This window comes from Cupressus sempervirens, chromosome 5, assembly GCF_028749045.1.
Source record: "Cupressus sempervirens isolate cs-2001-9-10 chromosome 5, ASM2874904v1, whole genome shotgun sequence".
Classification (NCBI taxonomy): Eukaryota; Viridiplantae; Streptophyta; class Pinopsida; order Cupressales; family Cupressaceae; genus Cupressus; species Cupressus sempervirens.
In genome coordinates, this window is record NC_143122.1 from 747,878,941 (window position 1) to 747,898,368 (window position 19,428).

A 19,428-nucleotide genomic window follows, 5' to 3' on the forward strand; every position below is an offset into this window, starting at 1 on the left:
TAAAAGATAGGGCATCTGAATTGTTGCACACCTCTGAGTCCTTAAAAGTAAGTATTAATGAAATTTTTAATTATAACAAGAGTTCAATAATGGTTTTTATGTTATGTTCTTTTATGGAATTAATTAAAATATGGATGCGTTGTCTTTATAGAGTTTTTTTCTTGATTTCGAGCCCCATTCCCATGATGAGGGTGCTGCAGGTGGTTCAGGTAGATCGCATGTTCCATTCCCCACTTCTGTTTTCCACTGAATATATATAGGAATGATCATAATCATTGACAATACATGCTTGAACAATCCTTTTTGTTAATGCTCTAACAATCTTGTCCATGCTAGTCCATACGTTCTATATTTATGCATGCTCTAAAAATTTTATTCTTCAGCTTGACATCAATTGAATCCTACAATGAGGCCGCTTCCATCCAGGACAACCAAAAATCTCTTTCCGACCTCTGAGTCAGCAACATGCAGCTTACATGCATCGACTGTTGCACCATCTGTTGGTACACAAATCCCTCTTTTTCTCTCTTATGACAGCAACAAATAGTTTCTTTTTTACAACTTTATAACATCAATTATCATTTGTTCTTTTATACTTCAATTGTGACAAAGACTTATGAAACTTATGAAACTTTTTGCATTAGGACATGCAACATCATTTCCTGGATGTTCCTATGTTCCTAGTACGGGAATGGTGAAGGATGTCACATTGATCGTCAGCGACGATGAAGGCATTCCATTAAAAGTAGCCAAAGTTCCAAGTACTTTAAAGTTATTATTATTCTATAGTGATATAATAGTAATTTTTTTTTTGATCACTCTTCATCGACTAATGATCCCATGATTGTTTTGTAGGAAATGATCTTTTTTGGAGAAAACTTGGTGATGAGTGTTTGCAAATATTTGGGCCCACCATGCGTACCTAGTGGAACATCATATCCTAACAAAAACCCCAAACCACTATTTTGATTTCATATCATTGCTATAATAGTTTTCCTTTTCCTCCATTTCTTGAACTATATTAAAGGTAGCTTCACTTCATTTATGAGTCTAAAATGTTTTTTTTTACTTAAAAGGTGGAATCAGCAATGCAAACCGTTGAAGGATGATCTTATAGAGAGCATGACCCAACTCTTTGGACCTCGTGCATTCGAGAGAAACAAGCTCCTTGAAAAAGCTGGTTTATGTTTGAAGTATATTAGGGACCAGTATAGAAAAAATTTATGGGATAACCCCAGGTACGAGCGTCCACCCTATGTTCCTGAGGCTGAATGGCAGGCTCTAATTTTGGATGGAAAGTATAAAGCTGACAAGAAAAATAATATTACACCAGTCGAGAGTACAACAAGGTATGTGATATTGTTGAGAATCTAATTATGTACTAATTAACCTCCATATTTATACTATCTAACATATTTCAAACTTTTCATAGATTGCCTGACACATCAAAGGCAACAAAGGCGAGACTAGAAAAGCACGAGACACACAAGCTCGGCTCTGGTGGTCTTTCGAAACTTCGAGAAAGAGTTGTAAGTATTAGTAAATGAAAAATTGTATCAAATCTTTTATATAATGTGAAGGGAAATGCTAGGACTCCCTTATTTAGCTCATCAATTATAAATAGGTCAATAGAATATAATAACAGTAGTGGATTTTCATATTCAATATAAACAATTCAACAATTGAAGTCAAGACTCTGCAATCTAGATTAGTGAAGAAAACTTGTGATTCACTAATATGACATTATTTAAAATCTCACCCTTGACTGAATTTTCCTCCAATAGTTGAGAATAAAGGCAATAATTGAAAGAATGAGGGAATGCAACAACACTTGCAACCATTTTTATTTCCAAAGAGCTGAACTAACTCTTACCCAACTTAAGAATTTGGAGAAAATATGTTGGTATAAGCAAAGCATACATACGCGCAACATTTATATAGTAGATTGCTCCATCAAAACTGCTCGATTTTTCTCCTATTATATTATAATGGATATAGATGATTTGCTATTGATATTTTAACTACCCTCCATTGGTTGATGAAACAATGCAAGTAAAATTCACCATACCATGAAAAAATGCAGGGCTCAGAGTTCAACAGATGCTTCAAAGAAGACGATAAGAGAATTGGCTTCCAACAAGGCTATAGAGCCATGGCTGAATGGCTACTAGCTGAAATTAGTGTGGAAGGTTCTAATACTGATGCATCTGAGCCACAGGTAAATAAGCTAAATGAAATTTATTTCAAATTGAATACTTTACCAATTAGTCTATTTGATGTTAAGTTCCAATATAAAGTGAGTATATCTGTTTTAAGTAAGCAATGATAACAATGCGTAGGATGTTGGAAAGCAGCTTGACAATCCTTCTACACAATATGTGGATGTCGAAGGTTTGCATGATGTGCATCCTAGTGGTGGAGGTATACATTTGCTATTAAATTTTTTATATGTAATTGCAATTGGTGTTTGGATTAACGTAACATTTTGTATAGCAGCTGTAGAGGATCGAGGGGTCGATGTTCATGACCATGTTCACATTGAGTCTAGACAAAATGATGTGGTCAGATCAGGTAAAGAGACATAGTTATGTTATTTAAAATAATTAAATACTTGTAACAATTATAATAAATTATTTTTAATTTAACTGTTTTATTTGTTATTATAGAGGACCCCCCTTTGCAACAGTATAGGAATTTGAGATCATCAAGAATAGAGAACAGAACAACTGATGAGGGGGGAATTGATGATGAAACTGATGCTCCTCTAAGAGCTTACATAGAAAAAAGAAATAGAAAGAAACAAAAAATGATTGTCACTACATACCTTAATTGATAATGACTGTATTTTATGTCTCAATGAATTTAATTATGTGCTAATGAATGTTCATGAATTATTTGTTAATGTAGAATATTGATAAATGTTGCATGTTAACGAATCTAATGTGTTAATGAATGTTATCATGTGATATTGATTTAATGTTACATTTTATTAATGGTTGAAAGAATGAAAGAATGTTAGATGTTAACGGGGAATGTACAGTGATGTTAGGGGGAGGGGGGTGGGGCCAAATGAGCTTCCACCTTCACGTGGTTGGCCTTGTTTAGTAGAGAATATTAAACTATTCTCGAAACAAAGTGAAGCTCAATAAGATACTTGTTATTACCTTTTTAAAAAAAAATTGTGTGCTTTAGCCTTGATTTTTTAGCATGACATTAACCTTTAAAAAACTCCATGGTTAAGAACATTTGGGTTGGAGTGGTGCTTGGGTGGGTAACATCTCGAGAAAGCCCAACACTTCACCTCCGTGAGCAAACCTAGATGCAATAAGTATTTAGTGTTCTATTCATTCTAATGAGAAAGAAGTTATTGTGAAACACTACTCATAAACATAGACCAATGAGTTTGACTAAAAAATACAAAATTGAATCCTGATAGCAACATCAAACATTAAAAAAACTTATAACTTGTTAATGCACAAGAAAATTTTGTGTCAATAACAATAGTTTTTGGCTAGTTGAAAGTAATACTTATCAAAGTTGTTTGTACTTCCTCATGTAAGACATTTGATATTTACTTTATTGATACTAGAAGAAAATATAATAAACTCCTCCTTAGACCGTTGAAGATAATAATGCAACAAAACCAAATCTATAAAAATTAAGAAGAGTGTTGACATAAGAGAAAACAAGATGAGAAAAGAAACATAAGATATATACTCAAATAACCACCCTACCCCAAAACACACAAATGTGTGTTAATTCTCCATATAGGTTGTGATACACTCATAAACTCCAACGCTTCATAAGAGATCACCACTCTAATTTCTTATGAGTTCAAATACCATTTCCTTAAAAAAGCCAAATAAAATTGTCCATTCAATCTTCATCCAAGCCTTCAATATGTAGGCCAAAGAACCTACATTGATTTTCCAAAGAACCTGTTAGTGTTCTAGTATTATGCATTTTATCAAGCTCCAAGGTAGTAAGGAAAAATTTCATAGGTCCGTTGTGTAATGACATAGGGTGGAGCCATTAGTAAATCTTACAGCTAAGGACTAATACAAATTTTAATGTTGCCAACCTTGGAGATGCATCTTAGCGAAAGGCTTATGATGCTCATAATTGTTCTTTTAACAATGTGATTTAGCAAATATGGTAGGTGATAATTTCAATTTCCCTGATGTCTTATTTTAAGTCTTAGGCAGTGTTTCTCTGAGCTTCTGGGACTAAGAGATGCAAGGAAATAGTTTTGAGGACGGAAACTTTTTTCCAAAAGGTTATGGCTACTAAAGTAACTTCAAGAAACTAGGAGAAGCTGAAATTTTTCTTTAACTTTTAAAAGTTTTTCTTTAACAAATTAGCTTTTTTTAGAACATTATGCAGAAAATGATGCAGGCTGTCTAGTTCTGAGAAAGATGGCATCCTTTCCAAGTCTCTGAGTCTTGAGGATGTCTGGAACATCAGGAACATCTTCCACTCCCCAGGTAATGCAATATGCATTCCCATGGAACACTGCATTAAAGCTGTCTTTTGGATGACAACTCTTTCTTCTATGGGGTACTTGATGTCATGGTTATATGTTGGGAAGATTGTTCCATTGGTAGAATTTTGTTGTTCTTGATGCACTTCCAGAGATTCATAAATATTTAAAAAGGCATTGACATACAAGAAACTTCATGATAGATGAGAAATCAATACAAGATTGTATGTAAGGATTTCATGTCATACCCACCCCATGATTAATCCGTTTCAAATAATGTATCAATATGGGCCAAATGTGTCGTGGTCACAAGAAGTATATAATACTTAAATTGGCAAATGGATATTAAGAAAGCTCTTGAAGAATTGACTATTTCATAAACAACATATCATTGTCACTGATTATACAGAATTGATAAAGAATCTCCTATTGAGTTTGAGATTCAAATCACATGTTTTAGAAAATAACAAATATTTCACTGTTAGTAAATTGAATGCTTTTGTGATGTCTGGCAACTCGTTCGACAATTATTATGTTTGATGGGCATGATGAATTTTCTCTTATGCAAAGCTTCGTATATGAATTTTTTTTTCATGCAATAGATTTAATTTTAATCAAATAACCCATATTTAATAAAGAGCCAAAGAACAGTATTAGTAGTAGAATAAAAAATCCTATGTCAAATAGATCTGTCATGGCAGTTATACTTTATATGAAAAAATCTACAATTTTTATGACTGTTTTAAAAATAATTGTCTATAATACTATATTGAGGAACACATGCTTGATAACTTATTCTACCCCATTTTCAAGGCATGAAGTATTTAACATTCAAAGACATTGAAAAAGAGTTGGTACTGCTCCCTAAATTAATCTTTAACAAGCAAGAGAAACCATGTTTACTATAGATTTTAAGCTAATCATTTAGAAATATCTTAAGAGGCATTCAAAGCATTTTTCACAGGTGAGAATAGAGAATATTAGACACTAAATCATTATTCTGAATTTGACCCCACTTTATTTTGGCCTTTGTTCATTTTCTCTTTTAGTATCAGTTTTAATCATTTCTACAAGGAGACAAGACTTGTTCTGTTATACATCTATGTGAACACGAATTTAAAACTGATAAAATGAATCTATCTTCAATCTAGTAGGTGTCAGGGGCTGCAGTTTCAAGATTTGTTTGAAATTTACAAGTCAATCTATCTCTTTTATATTGCTTAAGGGTTTCATTGTTTGTCACAGGATGATGCACATATCTTCTATTTGCCTAGTTAGATCAAGGAAGAAATAAGATCTGTTCTAGATCTTATAGAAGTAATATTGTCTCAATTTGGTTTTAAGAGCTATGAAGTCAACTTATCAACAAAGCCTGAGAAAGCAGTGGGTAGTGATGATATTTGGGAGAAAGTGACTTCTGCTTTGAAAGACGCTCTTCAAGAAAAGGGTTGGGATTATTCTGTTGATGAAGGAGGAGGTGCATTTTATGGTCCAAAGATTGATCTTAAGATTGAAGATGCCCTTGGAAGAAAGTGGCAATGCTCAACAATTCAGGTAAACATATTTGGCCTGTACTCATGAATTTTAATTAGTACAATCTTGGGGAGTTGACTTTGATTTTTCTAATCAAAATAATACTGTGGACATCTGTATGCAGGTGGATTTTAATTTGCTTGAGCGATTTGATTTATTCTATGTTGATTCAAACTCAAAGAAACATAGGCCAATAATGATTCACAGAGCTATCCTAGGATCTCTTGAATGCTTCTTTGGCATATTAATAGACAATTACACTGGTGATTTTCCCTTGTGGCTGTCTCTAGTACAAGCCTATCTTTTACTTGTAACAGACACCCAGGTCTGTAGATTGATTGCATGTTCATATTTTTTTTTTCCTACAAAGGGTTTCAGGTTGACTGATTAATATTGGAATTCAACAGGTACCGTACTGTCAGAAAGTGGTGGAAATGATGAGGAAAAAAAATATTAGAGTAGAAATATCATATGGTGAGCATCTTAGAAAACTAATTCAGAATTCAAAAACACAGAAGATACCATTAATGACTTTTGTGGGGCCAAAGGAGGTGGACAGTGAAACTTTAACTATTCATCAAGGCATGGTGGAGAACTGGGAATGATGACCGTCAATGAGGTTATAAAAAAAATTGAACAAGCAGTACCTGCCAGAAGTTTTTTGTAGTGGATGGTTGGAAATGGCTGTCATGACAGTTTTTGCAGGACAGTAACCTTTTCTTGTTTTCATTATCTTTTTTGATAGCTGACGAAATCAGTAATGAAGGCCAAGAAGCCTTTTTCCATCTAGAAAATATTTTTTTAGGCAACATATTTCAGTTCACACATCCGTATTCCCAACTGTTGTTGGTATCAATTTCCTATGCTATTTCATGTTGTATTTAAACCTCCACTATGGGAAGATGTGTCAATATTTATTTATTGTAGGCATAGATCAATCTGTCCAGATAATTACTGTGAATATTCATCATTCAACATGGTGAATATTCATCATACAAATGCTAGATATTAAAAGCTGATAATATTTTTATGGCCTCAGAAACAAATGTAATAAATTTGATTAAATAACCATTCTGACATGTGTCTAGGCTTCTTGTTGGTGTGAGCTTTATGTAAAACAACACAAAATAAAATACCAAGGGGTACTTTATCCTCTCATGATCAAAATCTTTATGTTCTAAACAAATGAACTGTGTGATCACAAAGACAACTCCAAGGTTCCAAATGTGTGTGTTTTTAATGTCCGGGATAGACTATCATGGTAGGATGATTTGTTGAAAACCTCAAAGGATACATACATGGTTATTCAAGATTTGATCATTCAACTTTTGAATTTCCCTTTTTTTTTTTCTTTTTTTGAAATTTTGTGGGTTTAACGCTTACAAAGATTTCTGAAACGAAGTGTAAAAGAGTAGGGTTTATGAAGATAATTCTAACCTTAAACTAATTCTATACTAATCCAATGAACTTAGGGCCCATTTGGTCATGGGCATAGGAATTGAGAATAGACATGTAATATTGGGAATAAGAATGGCATAGGAATTGAGAATAGGCATGATCTGACGCTTTGGGGCTCAGCAACCGAGCAAGTGGGCAGTGAATTGCAACAAAGCTACTACTTGCAAGATACTATAGTTCTACTAGTTAAGGGAGGCCATGTTACTGAGTTCAATGGAAGAGTACTCAACACCACAGGTAATACACAACTGATGATCAATCTCCGAATTCTAGAGACAGCGGAGTTAAAGTCATGGTTTGATGACAATGTTAAGGACAACGGTGAGCCATCGATTAGCTACGCCCCACAACCTCCTATAGTATTGAGAATGAAAATTCATGACATACATGATCAAACTGTGCATTTTACTTGTGCTATAAAGTGCATCGTGAAAGCAACCATTATAGAGGTCAACACAGACAAGCTATCCTACTCGGCTTGCCCCAACCAAGTGGCAGGAAAGCAATGCAAGAAAAAGTTGTCTGAAAATGCAAATGAAGAATGGTATGGTAAAAAATGTGACAAGCAATTTATGGAATGCAATTATAGCTACATGGTCCACCTATAATTGCAAGACCACACTAGGGAGCTATGGGAAATCGCATTTGATGAAGGAGCAATACAACTACTCGACATGACTGCGAACACATTGCTAGAGCTAGCAGCTGAAGATGATGCTTGTGGCGGGGCCGCTGTGGCGGTGACAGCTATTGGCATCATCGCCACAGTGGTCCCGCCATATTGCTAACCACGGATGTCACAATTGTAACGTTCGCACGCGCATTGCGATGAAATAAGCATCACGTGCATAGCGACGCCATCGCAATTGATGATTTTGCGTCACAATTGTGACACATTCACAAACATTGTGATGGCCAGTATCGTCAATAGCACCATCACAAGTTTCCATGGACGTCACAAGTGCGAGGCCCACAGAAGAACTATAAAGGCTCCCGCCTGAGCGAACCCCGTCGCAATGTGTGGTGAATATGTCAGAATTGTGACGGGAACCACATCCATTGCGATAGGAGCATTGATGGGATAGAATGTTGAGCTTGTGATGGATAGGCATAGAAATTGTGAAGTCCAAGAATAGATGTCATAATTTGTGACTGAAAAACAACGACGTCTGCTACCGTCGCAGTGGTGACACATTTGTGTCGCAATTCTGACACTTGGCCATGGCAAATCGATGCCAAATGTATTAGTTCCTACTCTAGATAGACCTAATTCAATATGAAATAGCACAAGGGATGTTGAGAAACAAAAAATGAAAAGTGGAATACTCATGGCATGTCAATCAATGGGATCAATGACCATGTCAAAGATTTTGTAGTATGTGAGATTTCATACAAGTTCTATCAATCAAGTTGATTAAATAGCATGTCTTGCATTGCTATGGATGTCAAATATAAAATTGTAAAAAAAGATCATACCTATGATCTTGCCTTGCTATAACTGCAACAATTGTGAGAGAATCTTGGAGCAATAAGGGAAGCCAAGAATACATCATGTAATTTTGGTTCCCTACCCATCTACATAGTTTTCTTTGTACAAAATTCATTTCCCACTATTAGCACCGTAGCATGGGAAAGGACTAGACTGACAATAGGATATATGTGTGACTTGATAAGTCAATTAGGAGAAAATTTTGAGGCAATAATGGATAATCATTTCAAAGAATTCAAGAATAGGATGAAGAACCAAATGAAGATACCTAAATCAGTTGTAGATAATGTTATTCTAATGATATATTCTTTATGGTAGATAAAAATTTATATGTGCATAGGTAGTAATACTAAGGGTTACATGGTTGAGGCTAATACAATATGAATTGAATTTTGATGAAAGTGCAATAAAAGTAACTACACTTCTATTGGAAGAGATTGATGCAAATGTCAAGCCATTTGGTACATATGACACAACCAAGAGGAGATTGACATTTAAAAAGTGCCCAAGATAGATAAGAAAATAAATAAGGATCTCCAGGGCTAACTTGGCAAAGATCAACTTTAGATCACTAAAGGAAAAAGTAAGGATGAGAAATCTAAAGATGAACCTAAAGCCAAGTCATCTAAGGTAAAAGAGGTAGCTTTTACCAAGCCCAAGTTAACAAAGTAGAATAAAATAGTAATTGTTGATCTAAAACTAAAAGAGGATATTAAGGAAGGTGTAAAGAAGGTTCTTAAACCACCTAACCTAGAGATGAAAAGAAGAGTAATTACAAGGTCAAAGGCAGCCCAGTCTCCAACTAAGAAACAAAATTAAGAAGATGAAAGAGTTGAAGAAGTAAAGGAAGAGGAGGATGATATATAAGAGGATGAAAAAATTGCAAATGAAGTAAGATAAATGATATTAATGTTTGACCAGCAAGATGTTGTCACAATTGAAGAAATTCTTGATTCATCCCCACAAAATCTAAATGTGTTGACTAAGGAAGATCCAAAAAATGCTACACTAGATGTCTCAGACCCCTCTCTACTATGAACTAATCTGGTATTATTACAAATATAGGATTATCCAAGTATTAAGAATACAAGCAGTAAAGGTTTTACTGTTACATCAATTACAATGGTTTATGACATGAGTGTTGAACAATAGAGAAAGGCAATAATTATGTTTTGATAATTTACGGATATCAGTAATGGTAGACCAAATGAGAGTAAGGAAAAACAAGAGAAGTAAATGACAATGATAGAGAAACCCAAAGAGAAAGATGCTATCCAAGATCTTATAGAAATTTAAAGTTTCATACCTATGGAGAATTTAATTTTTACAACTATATGATAGGTTGAATCTACTAAATAGGAGAAGTCACCTAGATTGAGTGCAAAGTGGAAACAACTGCATATATCACTACCTAGTGATAGCACCCCTTAATCTCAAATAATGACACATACATATGATACAAAAGAGGTTACAATGAGTTTAGATGAATTCATCACATTGTCTATGCATGAATTAAATGATATGACATTGGAATAAATGGAAGAATCGTAAACTTTTCTCCATTTTAAGACAAAGAAAGAATAATTAAGAAGAGAATTAAAAAATAAACTGGCATTGTACACTATCAAAGATATTTTTGTTGATGCATTTGAGATTTTTGATGTTAATATGCAAAATCCAATTTTGGATTAGTAAGTGTATATAGTTGATAAGGTTTAGATTGAGGATATAGAATACAATGATAAATTGATGACATGGTCTAAGAAGAATTTTGAGCACAAAGTTTTGTAGAAAGTTTGAACAAAACTTGCAAAAAGGGCCTACTGAAACTTATTACCTTACCACTCAATTGGAAGGAATTTTGAAAGTCATTCATTCTTTTACATGAAATTTTTTGATGTTGAGTTCTTCACATTTGATAGTCAACAATCAATTCATATGATTTAGTCAGATATGAAGGTGTGTACACATTCTTTCAGCAAGAATGCAAGTTCACACTCACCTTCATATAATAAGTTGACATTTGATCAACGAAGATTCAATGGCATAAGGAACAAATTGATTTCAATTCAATTCATGCTACTACCAAATTTGGAGATAATTTAAAGGGAATTATCCATAGGTTACAATTTAATGAAGAAAGATACACATATTTTGACAATAGAGAGCTTAATTGATCTAGCTACTAGGCTAGAGATTCATTTTCAAGTCATGGAATAAGAAAGAGATAGATGGAATAAAGGACTTAAAGAAATTTTGGCATGTTATCAAACATTTTTGGATAAATAGAATGTTGAAATTTAGTCAATTTTGATATTAGTGATAAGACTTATTCAAATTCTATATGGTTACCGAGCTCATTGAACAATCTACAGTTTTTGCCATGTATTTCAATAGCCACTGAGCTTTACAATTCAAATTGAGCAGAATCAGATAGTGTGAAGTCAAATAGTTCAACCTGAGCATTTTAGTGCTTACCAAGGTTTGTAGTTTCTACTAAGCTAAGCAAGTCATGTGAAGCAAAGTTAGTGTTAATGGAGCTATGTGATGATTAGTGTTTACTAAGTGCAGTCATGATAAATAAGTAATCCAACTTATACCAAGTTGCACAATATCTATCGAGTTACCAGTGCAAATTGAGTTTGAGACTACTCTAATATTATTAGTATGGACTAAGATTCTACTTCTATCAAATGCATGACGATGTTGAGTAGTGATAGTGGATGTTATGTATTAGAACTTCACCAAGTCAATCTTTAGAACACAAGTGGACCTACATTTGGGCCGACTTTCTAATATTGATGTTAACTTGTTTATTGGCTGAATTTGTGATTTTGTAAATTGGATTGATATATATCTAATGTATTGTATCATATCCAAGGAAGAATGAAGAGTATGAAAAGTATGAATGTGTGACAATAATGTGAAATAGAATCATGCAAATGTGAATTAGCAACAGACAAAGTATATTGAAGGCCATATCAGTAGAGGAGTAGCAGAGTCATATCTATTACATAAAGGTGATCAATACTTCAAAGAATCTCTATCAACAATCTAGTTGTAAGTCAAAGATCTACTATTTCATCCCAACAGCGGAACAAGTTCAAATCCTTTAACGAGGTAGACTTAATAGTCTTTTGTCAAATCTCTTTATCGGGTGCATACTTAATGTGTGTTTGTAAAACCTCTAGCAAGGTGGACCTAGTAGTCCTAATTGCTCCTAATAGGGAATATCATTAGAAGTGATCATTGTAAGCCTTAAATGGCCAACTTTATGATGTAGTATTGAAGTTTAGTGGGTATCATCCCCACCCGAGTTTTTCTTTCTATTTGGAAGGATTTTGGGTCACCAAAATTATTGTGCTCAAGTGTTATGAATGTTTTATGTTTTTAGTTTCTCATGCATGTAATTAGATCTAATTTATGAACTAAATGGTAATTAGATTATTGAAAATAACATCTAAATTTGGTAAAGTTTTTTAGGTTACTGATTCACCCCTCCCCTCTCAATAACCTAGCTAGTCTTGAATATTTCCAACAATTGGTATCAGAACTTTGTGGTTCCTAGGATAAAGTTTAACAACTTGAGAAAAGATCAAGGAAAATGGAGGTAATTAGACTTGACAAAGCCATTTAAAATGAGAAGCTAGATCTAGAGATGGCCATTGCACAACTCAATAAAGCTAAGGAGAAACTTTCCCAATCCCTAAAAAGAAGGAAGGAACTTGCAAATCAAATGAATGATCATGAGTACATTGAAGAAAAAATTGAAGACTCTTTTCCTTCAAGTAATTCAGAAGAAGAAAATGATGCAATCAAAGAACTCTTAGAGAAGAATGGTTCCCTACAAGAAGAAGTAAGAAAGCTCAAGAGAGAACAAGAAATTCAATAAGTCAGGCTATGTGAAATCTTGGAATAGAGGAACAAGATGAAGGAAGAAATGGATGGAAGAAACAATCAGATCTAGAACCAATCCCTTCACATGCAGCTCTTATGGATCAAATATCTAATGCAAATGAGGAAATCATGAGAAAAAAATATATCAATGAAATATTAAGAAATGATCTAGATTTGGAAAGAAAAATCAATGAAAGAATAAGAAGTGAGCAGAGATCTAAAAAGAAAATCAGTGAAAATTTGAAAAATGACCTAAACATTGAAAATAAAATCAATGAAAGCATGATGAAATCCCAAGTGGACATGAAGCAATTGAGTCAACTGAATGAGTAGAATCTCTATAGACAAAAAGGTAAAGCAAGAATTGGATACAAAGAAGAAGGTGAATCCTCCAAAACAAGGTTCTCAAGGGAATCAAAGACCTACTTGCAATCATTGTGGTAAGATAAGTCATACATCAAAAAAATGTTGGAGTAATGGTAAAACAATATTCAATGGTAAATGCTACAACTACAATCAACATGGTCACAAGGCTAATGAATGCAAAGAGAAACCAAAATTTGAAGGAAAGTATCACAAATGCAAGAAACAAGGTCACAAGGCATTAGAATGCAGATGTATGTCATTCAATCCAATAGAGAAAATTGTGAAAGCAATATTTGGCTGGGACTATAACACTTGGTGCAGATGTCATTACTATGGATAATATGGACACATTGGAATGAACTATGTTAAACATCACACAAGGAAGAGAGATACCACCACAAGATGTTTCACTTGTATAGAACTTGGTAATCTAGCCAAGAATTGCATACATATAGGTAGAATTGAAGATGAAAAGAAAGAAAAAGTAGATAACATTCAAAAGTACATGAGGCAACAATAGATTCTTAAATCTACCAAGGAAGCTAGTTCAAGCAATGGTGGTCATGTCACTCAAGAAGTGGGTGACTCCACCATTTCCAAATAAGTTTTTAAGGAAGAACTAGAACTACATTATCAAGATCACATCCAAATAGTTACAATTAAAAGGAAGAAAAGATGCAAATCAGTATTCAAGATACAAAAGGATCACTAAATATTAGTATCAGTTATCACTAAGTTGACTTCTCTATCGAGCAAGGTTGAGTCATTGATTCTATCGAGAAAAGTTGAGAGTAACAAGAATATGTTTGATTACCAAGTTATGAAGCCTTTACTAAGTGATCCAAATAGATAGTGGATGATAGCCTATTGCACATAATGATGTCATCATAGCTACCTTCGTACCAAGTATTAATGGAAAAGTTTTAACACAAAGCAAGAAATTGAATTCATTTTTCACCAAGAATTCTAAGTGTTATTGCAAACAAGTGAATTACAAAGTGTTCAAGTGACTTCAAGAAATAATTTTGATAAATTTTTATCAAAAATTTTCATAGCTTACCAAGTAGCCATGGTAGCACCAAGTAGCAGCAAAAAAGCAAGGAAAGGATCAGAAATGTTGGTCTAAGGAGTCAAATGGAAAGCACCTGACTTCAAATTTTTCTCGATGGTTGTTCAAACCCTCAACCCAAATGGAGCATAATCAGAGATCGCTCCAAAGGTACTAATTAATGATATCTAAAACTCATTTTAAGTGTGCAATTCAGGAAATTAGAACCCTAGAGATGGATGATTCCCTAGGAGAATTATGTGTAAATGGAGTTCTTCTAGAGGACAAGACTATGTTGATGGCCAAGGTCATGGAGGTCCTAAATTTGAAATTTCTTCATGAAGAATAGGAGAAAAGACCAAGTTTGGAGATGATTAAGATACTACATTGGTAGCATAATTTTTATATTGCATGCATATCAAGTTGGGGAAGCCTTTCAGAGTATTTTTAAAATTTTGGTAGGATAAAGGTCAAATTTAACTTGAACATAAGCATTTGGAAGCCAAGGGTTTAATCCACATTTCTCGCTTGCACCGAAGTTTCCAAATCAAATGGATTAGATTAATCCTTAGCCAAGTTCACAATGTTTAGTTATGGCTTGAGCAACTAGTTTTGATCACTATTAAGATGATTCATCACATCATCGGCCTTCCCATGCTCTCCAAAGCCAAAACTACTAAAACCCTAGGTCAGGTAGAGTTGGAAAAGAAAACCCAAGTTGAGTGGGATGGTAGAGGCACGAAGATTAGTAGCATAAATGATGAAAAACTAAAATTCAGCGTAATGTGATAGCCCACAAGATTTACAATTCTAGCCATCTAAACAGTGTGTCATGTGAAGCAGTAGACTTGGCATTCAAGGTTATGAAGAATAATCTGTCAAATGTTCTTGTCGATTTGTTGTTAAAGTAGTTCAATAAGAACATGGAAAGTATTAGGACTTCCAAAAAAAACCCTTGAAAATTCATTTCTTTATTGACATGTTTATTTTTCTATCTTCGAAAGTTTTTCCCTTCAAAAAGCATGTAGTATGGAGAAAGGATGTGCCAGTTTTATACTAGATTAATGAGTATATTGGAAAAATGGGAGAGAATTTTGTGAGTATAATGGATAATTATTTTGATGTCTTCAAGGAGAAAATGAATAATAGATTCAAGATACATAAGAAATTAGTTAAACATTCCAAAGATGATGTTTGCTTCATTGTAGATTGTGATAGAGTCTACATTCAGGTAGTGAAAGCCAAAGTTGTATGGGTAAAACCTCTTCCCTATGAGGTGAACATAGATGAAGCAAAAGACATTATTGAAGCCTTTATTAATGAACCTATTGATCCAAAGGCACCACACTTTGGAACATATAATGAGGCCAAGGTAAGAATAGTGCTTAAAATCAAGCTTCTACAAATGGTTAACAAAGGCAAGACAAGAATAGAGAAACTCAAAACAACCACACCTCTTATGTTGACCAAAGGAAAAGGATAAGATGTTGAAGAAGTATAGGATGAAGAGTAGTTAAAAAAGGAAGAAGAGCCAATGAAGAAGAAAGGAAAGGTGATAATCACCAAGCCATACACTATAGTGTTCACTAGGAGATCCAAGAAGAAAGATAGTGAAGTTGTGTTTAGCAAACCTCCTCCCACCTTCCAAGAAAAATTGAAATAATTGGAAGAAGGAACAAGCATTACCAACTTCAAATTATTGAAGTATGAAACCAAGATAGAGGCTAAGAAGAAATAGGTTGAAGAGTTGGTATTAACCAAGATGGGAAAATGGAAGTATTCCCTTGACCAGATAGCCTCCTAGATCTCTAATGAATTCTTAGATAAAATAAAGCCAAGATGGGACTTTTCTATGCAAATAGCTAAAGATATCTATGCAAAAACCCTAAGGAAATTGCTAACAAGCATAACAGATGCTAAGGTAAAGCAGTCCATAAAAAAATGAGTAAGATGACTCTCAAATTCAATACTTGTTTAATTTTAATAAAGGATATAAAACATCTGGTTAAGAATGCCACAAGTATATGGAAGAATGTTTATCATTTTCATAAACAAACTGACTTCCTAATAGAAGTAAGGATCATGACACTAATGATGAAGAAGAAGAAACTTTTTGTAAGCCAACACATTTTGATAATGAAGAAGTTGAAGAAGATAAAGAGAAAGAAACTACCGAGGAAGACAAAGAAGATAGAAGTTGTAGTAATTACCTCACTTCCTCACTCTCCAAACAAACCAGTAGCTACAAAAAGCTTGGAGACAACTTCAACAAGTTTGATTGAGACAACAATAGGTACATAAAATGTCTAATCACTCTTGGCTCCCTCATAACCAACAACATCACTGATAGAAGTTCCTACCGCTTCATCTACAAAGCTATAGCCTCCATCTTCTTCAGCTCTTGAGTCAGCTTCATCAACAATGGATACAATATGTTCTACAATTTTCTATTCTTCTATAGTAAGTACAAATTTGGATTCTACAATTTTGACTTCTACAAATTTGGATACTTCTATAAGTACTTCAGTATTGGATTTAGTAAGCATACTAGTTTGTATTCCATCAATTGGTACTATATCATTTTTTTATTGCTAGTCCTACTATCTCTACAATTGTTTCTATTCTGTATTCAAAGGAATTAAGTACAAGAATAGTTGAACCTAATTCTCAACTTAGTACAAGACTTTTGAGTAGAGAAAAGGAGATAGAGGAGGATATAGACTTAGATGAGGAGATTGAGATTCACAAATGGAATTTTTATAATATCATTATAGATCAAATTCATATAGCTGATCAACTACTCGAAAAGAAGGCAAAGTAGAAGAAATTCATAGAGGAGAGAGATAGGCAATACAAAATCATAGATGATGCCAAGAACATTTTGACTCAGACTATAGGTGTTGAAGTTGATACTTCTCAACACATTTTGTTTCAATTAGAAGAGGTAGTCCAAAAGTTTAATGAGGACTCCAGTGGTCAAGACAAATTGATTGAGAAAGAAGAATAGAAAATTTATAATAAAGTGTTTGAGCACATTTCTCAGCAAATTGCCATTCAACAAGTAGAGCTTTCATCAATTTTGACCAATCTTGGAACCTCTTGCACAAATGTAACATAACTTTTTAGAAATCTTTGTGATGTTACCAATTTTACAAAGGAAATAAAGAAAAAATTGACAAAGATTGATGAAGATCTAAAGGCTAGTGCATAGTAGTTGCAACTTGACCCTAGTTCAAGTTTTTCACATCATATGAAGATCAAATTCTTGTTAGATATGTAGGTAGAGTTGTTGAGAGAAGAAGAAAGGATCTAGTCTACACTAATAGATATTTAGAATGTGATCCTTTTTATCATAGATACAATGCAAAAGCATATTTTTTATTCAAAAACATTGGTCCATGACAACAAATTCTCCATAGTAGATCACATTATAGAACTCTCTATAGAAGTTCAAATTGTTCTAGATATGTGCAAATTTTTGTAAGAGAACTGAGATAAAACTCTAGCACTCATACTTAAGGTACATTCTAATTTTCTTTCTTATATTGGTGTCTCCATGTAAATAAGTTTTGAATAAATCTTTTTCATTATTGTCAAAAAGGAGGAGAGACATTTAGCATAGTATATAGGGGGAGAGACACTTAATATGCTAAATGGGGAGAGACACTAGTCATGCTATGTATATTGTTTGGGGGAGAATCATGCAAAGGGAGAACATATATATAGCAAAGTATTTACAAACATAGTATATTGTATACACTTACAAAGAAATTTTTTGAAAAATCTAAAAAATTGTATACCATACCAAGCTAATACCAGATTGAGATGTATATAAGTTTTGGCTGATAAGTGTTTTTGTCACTAATGCCAAAGGCAAATATTATTGACATTTAGTCAAGTTTTTTATTAGTGACAACACTTATTCAAATTTTGTATGGCTACCGATCTCATTGAACAATGTACAATGTTTGCCATGTATTTCAATAGCCACCAAGTATTATAGTTCAAACTAAGTAGAATCAGGTAGTGTGAAGTCCAGTAGTTCAACCCAAGCATTTTAGTTGTTACCAAGCTTTATAGTTTCTACTGAGATAAGAAGTTCATGTGAAGAAAATTTAGTGTTAACGAAGCTATGTGATGATTAATGTTGATTGAGTGTAGTCATGATAAATGAGTAATTTAGTTTATACCAAGCTACATCGTATCTACCAAATCACTAGTGCAAACCAAGTTTGAGACTACTCTGAGATGATTAGTATGGACCAAGCTTCTACTTCTACCAAATGAATGATGATGCTGAGTTTTCATAGTGGACATCATGTATTAGAAATTCACCAAGTTACTCTTTAAGGTAGAATTAAGAGTATGAAAAGTATGAATGTGTGACAATAATGTGAAATAAAAGCATGCGAATGTGAATCAACAATAGACAAAGTATATTGAAGGCCATATCAACAAAGGAGTAGAAGAGTCATATCTATCACATAAAGGTGATCAACACTTCAAAGAATCTCTATTAGCAATACAGTTGTAAGTCAGAGATCTACTGTTTCATCCTAATAGGTGAACCTTTTTGAATTCTTTAACAAGTCAAACTTAATAGTCTTTTGTCAAATTTCTTTACTAGGTGCATACTTAATTGCATGTTTGTAAAACCACCAACAAGGTGGACCTAGTAGTCCTAATTGCTCATAATAGGGAAAATCATCAGAAGTGATCATTGTGAACCTTAATTGGCCAACTTTATGTTGTAGTATTGAAGTTTTGTGGGTATCCTCCCCACCCCAGTCTTACTTTCTATTTGGAAGGTTTCTAGGTCACCAAGATTATTTTGTTCAAGTGTTATGAATGTTTTATATTTTTAGTTTCTCATGCATGTAGTTAGATCTAATTTGATGAACTAAATGGTAATTGGATTATTGCAATTAAGATTTGAATTTGGTAGAGTTTTTGAGGTTACTGATTCACCCCTCCCCTCTCAGTAACCTAGCTAGTCTTGAATATTTCCAACATAGAAGTCAACCCCTACAAACCCCAATCCATAAATGAAAAAAATAAGGGAAAAATATCTACATTGCATAAGTGGAAGAGGGAAATATTTGAACAAGATCAAATCAAATGGAAGATGACACAAAAGGGAAGATAAAAATTAGAAAC

General features: G+C 33.6%; 1 protein-coding gene across 1 annotated transcript; it reads left to right on the forward strand.

The window, feature by feature from the left end:
• The first annotated feature begins 4,448 nt into the window (after positions 1 to 4,448).
• LOC149558082 (threonine--tRNA ligase, chloroplastic/mitochondrial 2-like) lies at positions 4,449 to 6,618 on the forward strand. Its single transcript, XM_089830616.1, has 4 exons — positions 4,449 to 4,484; positions 5,825 to 6,034; positions 6,138 to 6,338; positions 6,421 to 6,618. Exons 1-4 carry the CDS (start codon positions 4,449 to 4,451, stop codon positions 6,616 to 6,618), a joined length of 645 nt encoding a protein of 214 aa, XP_089686742.1.
• Positions 6,619 to 19,428: the final 12,810 nt, after the last annotated feature.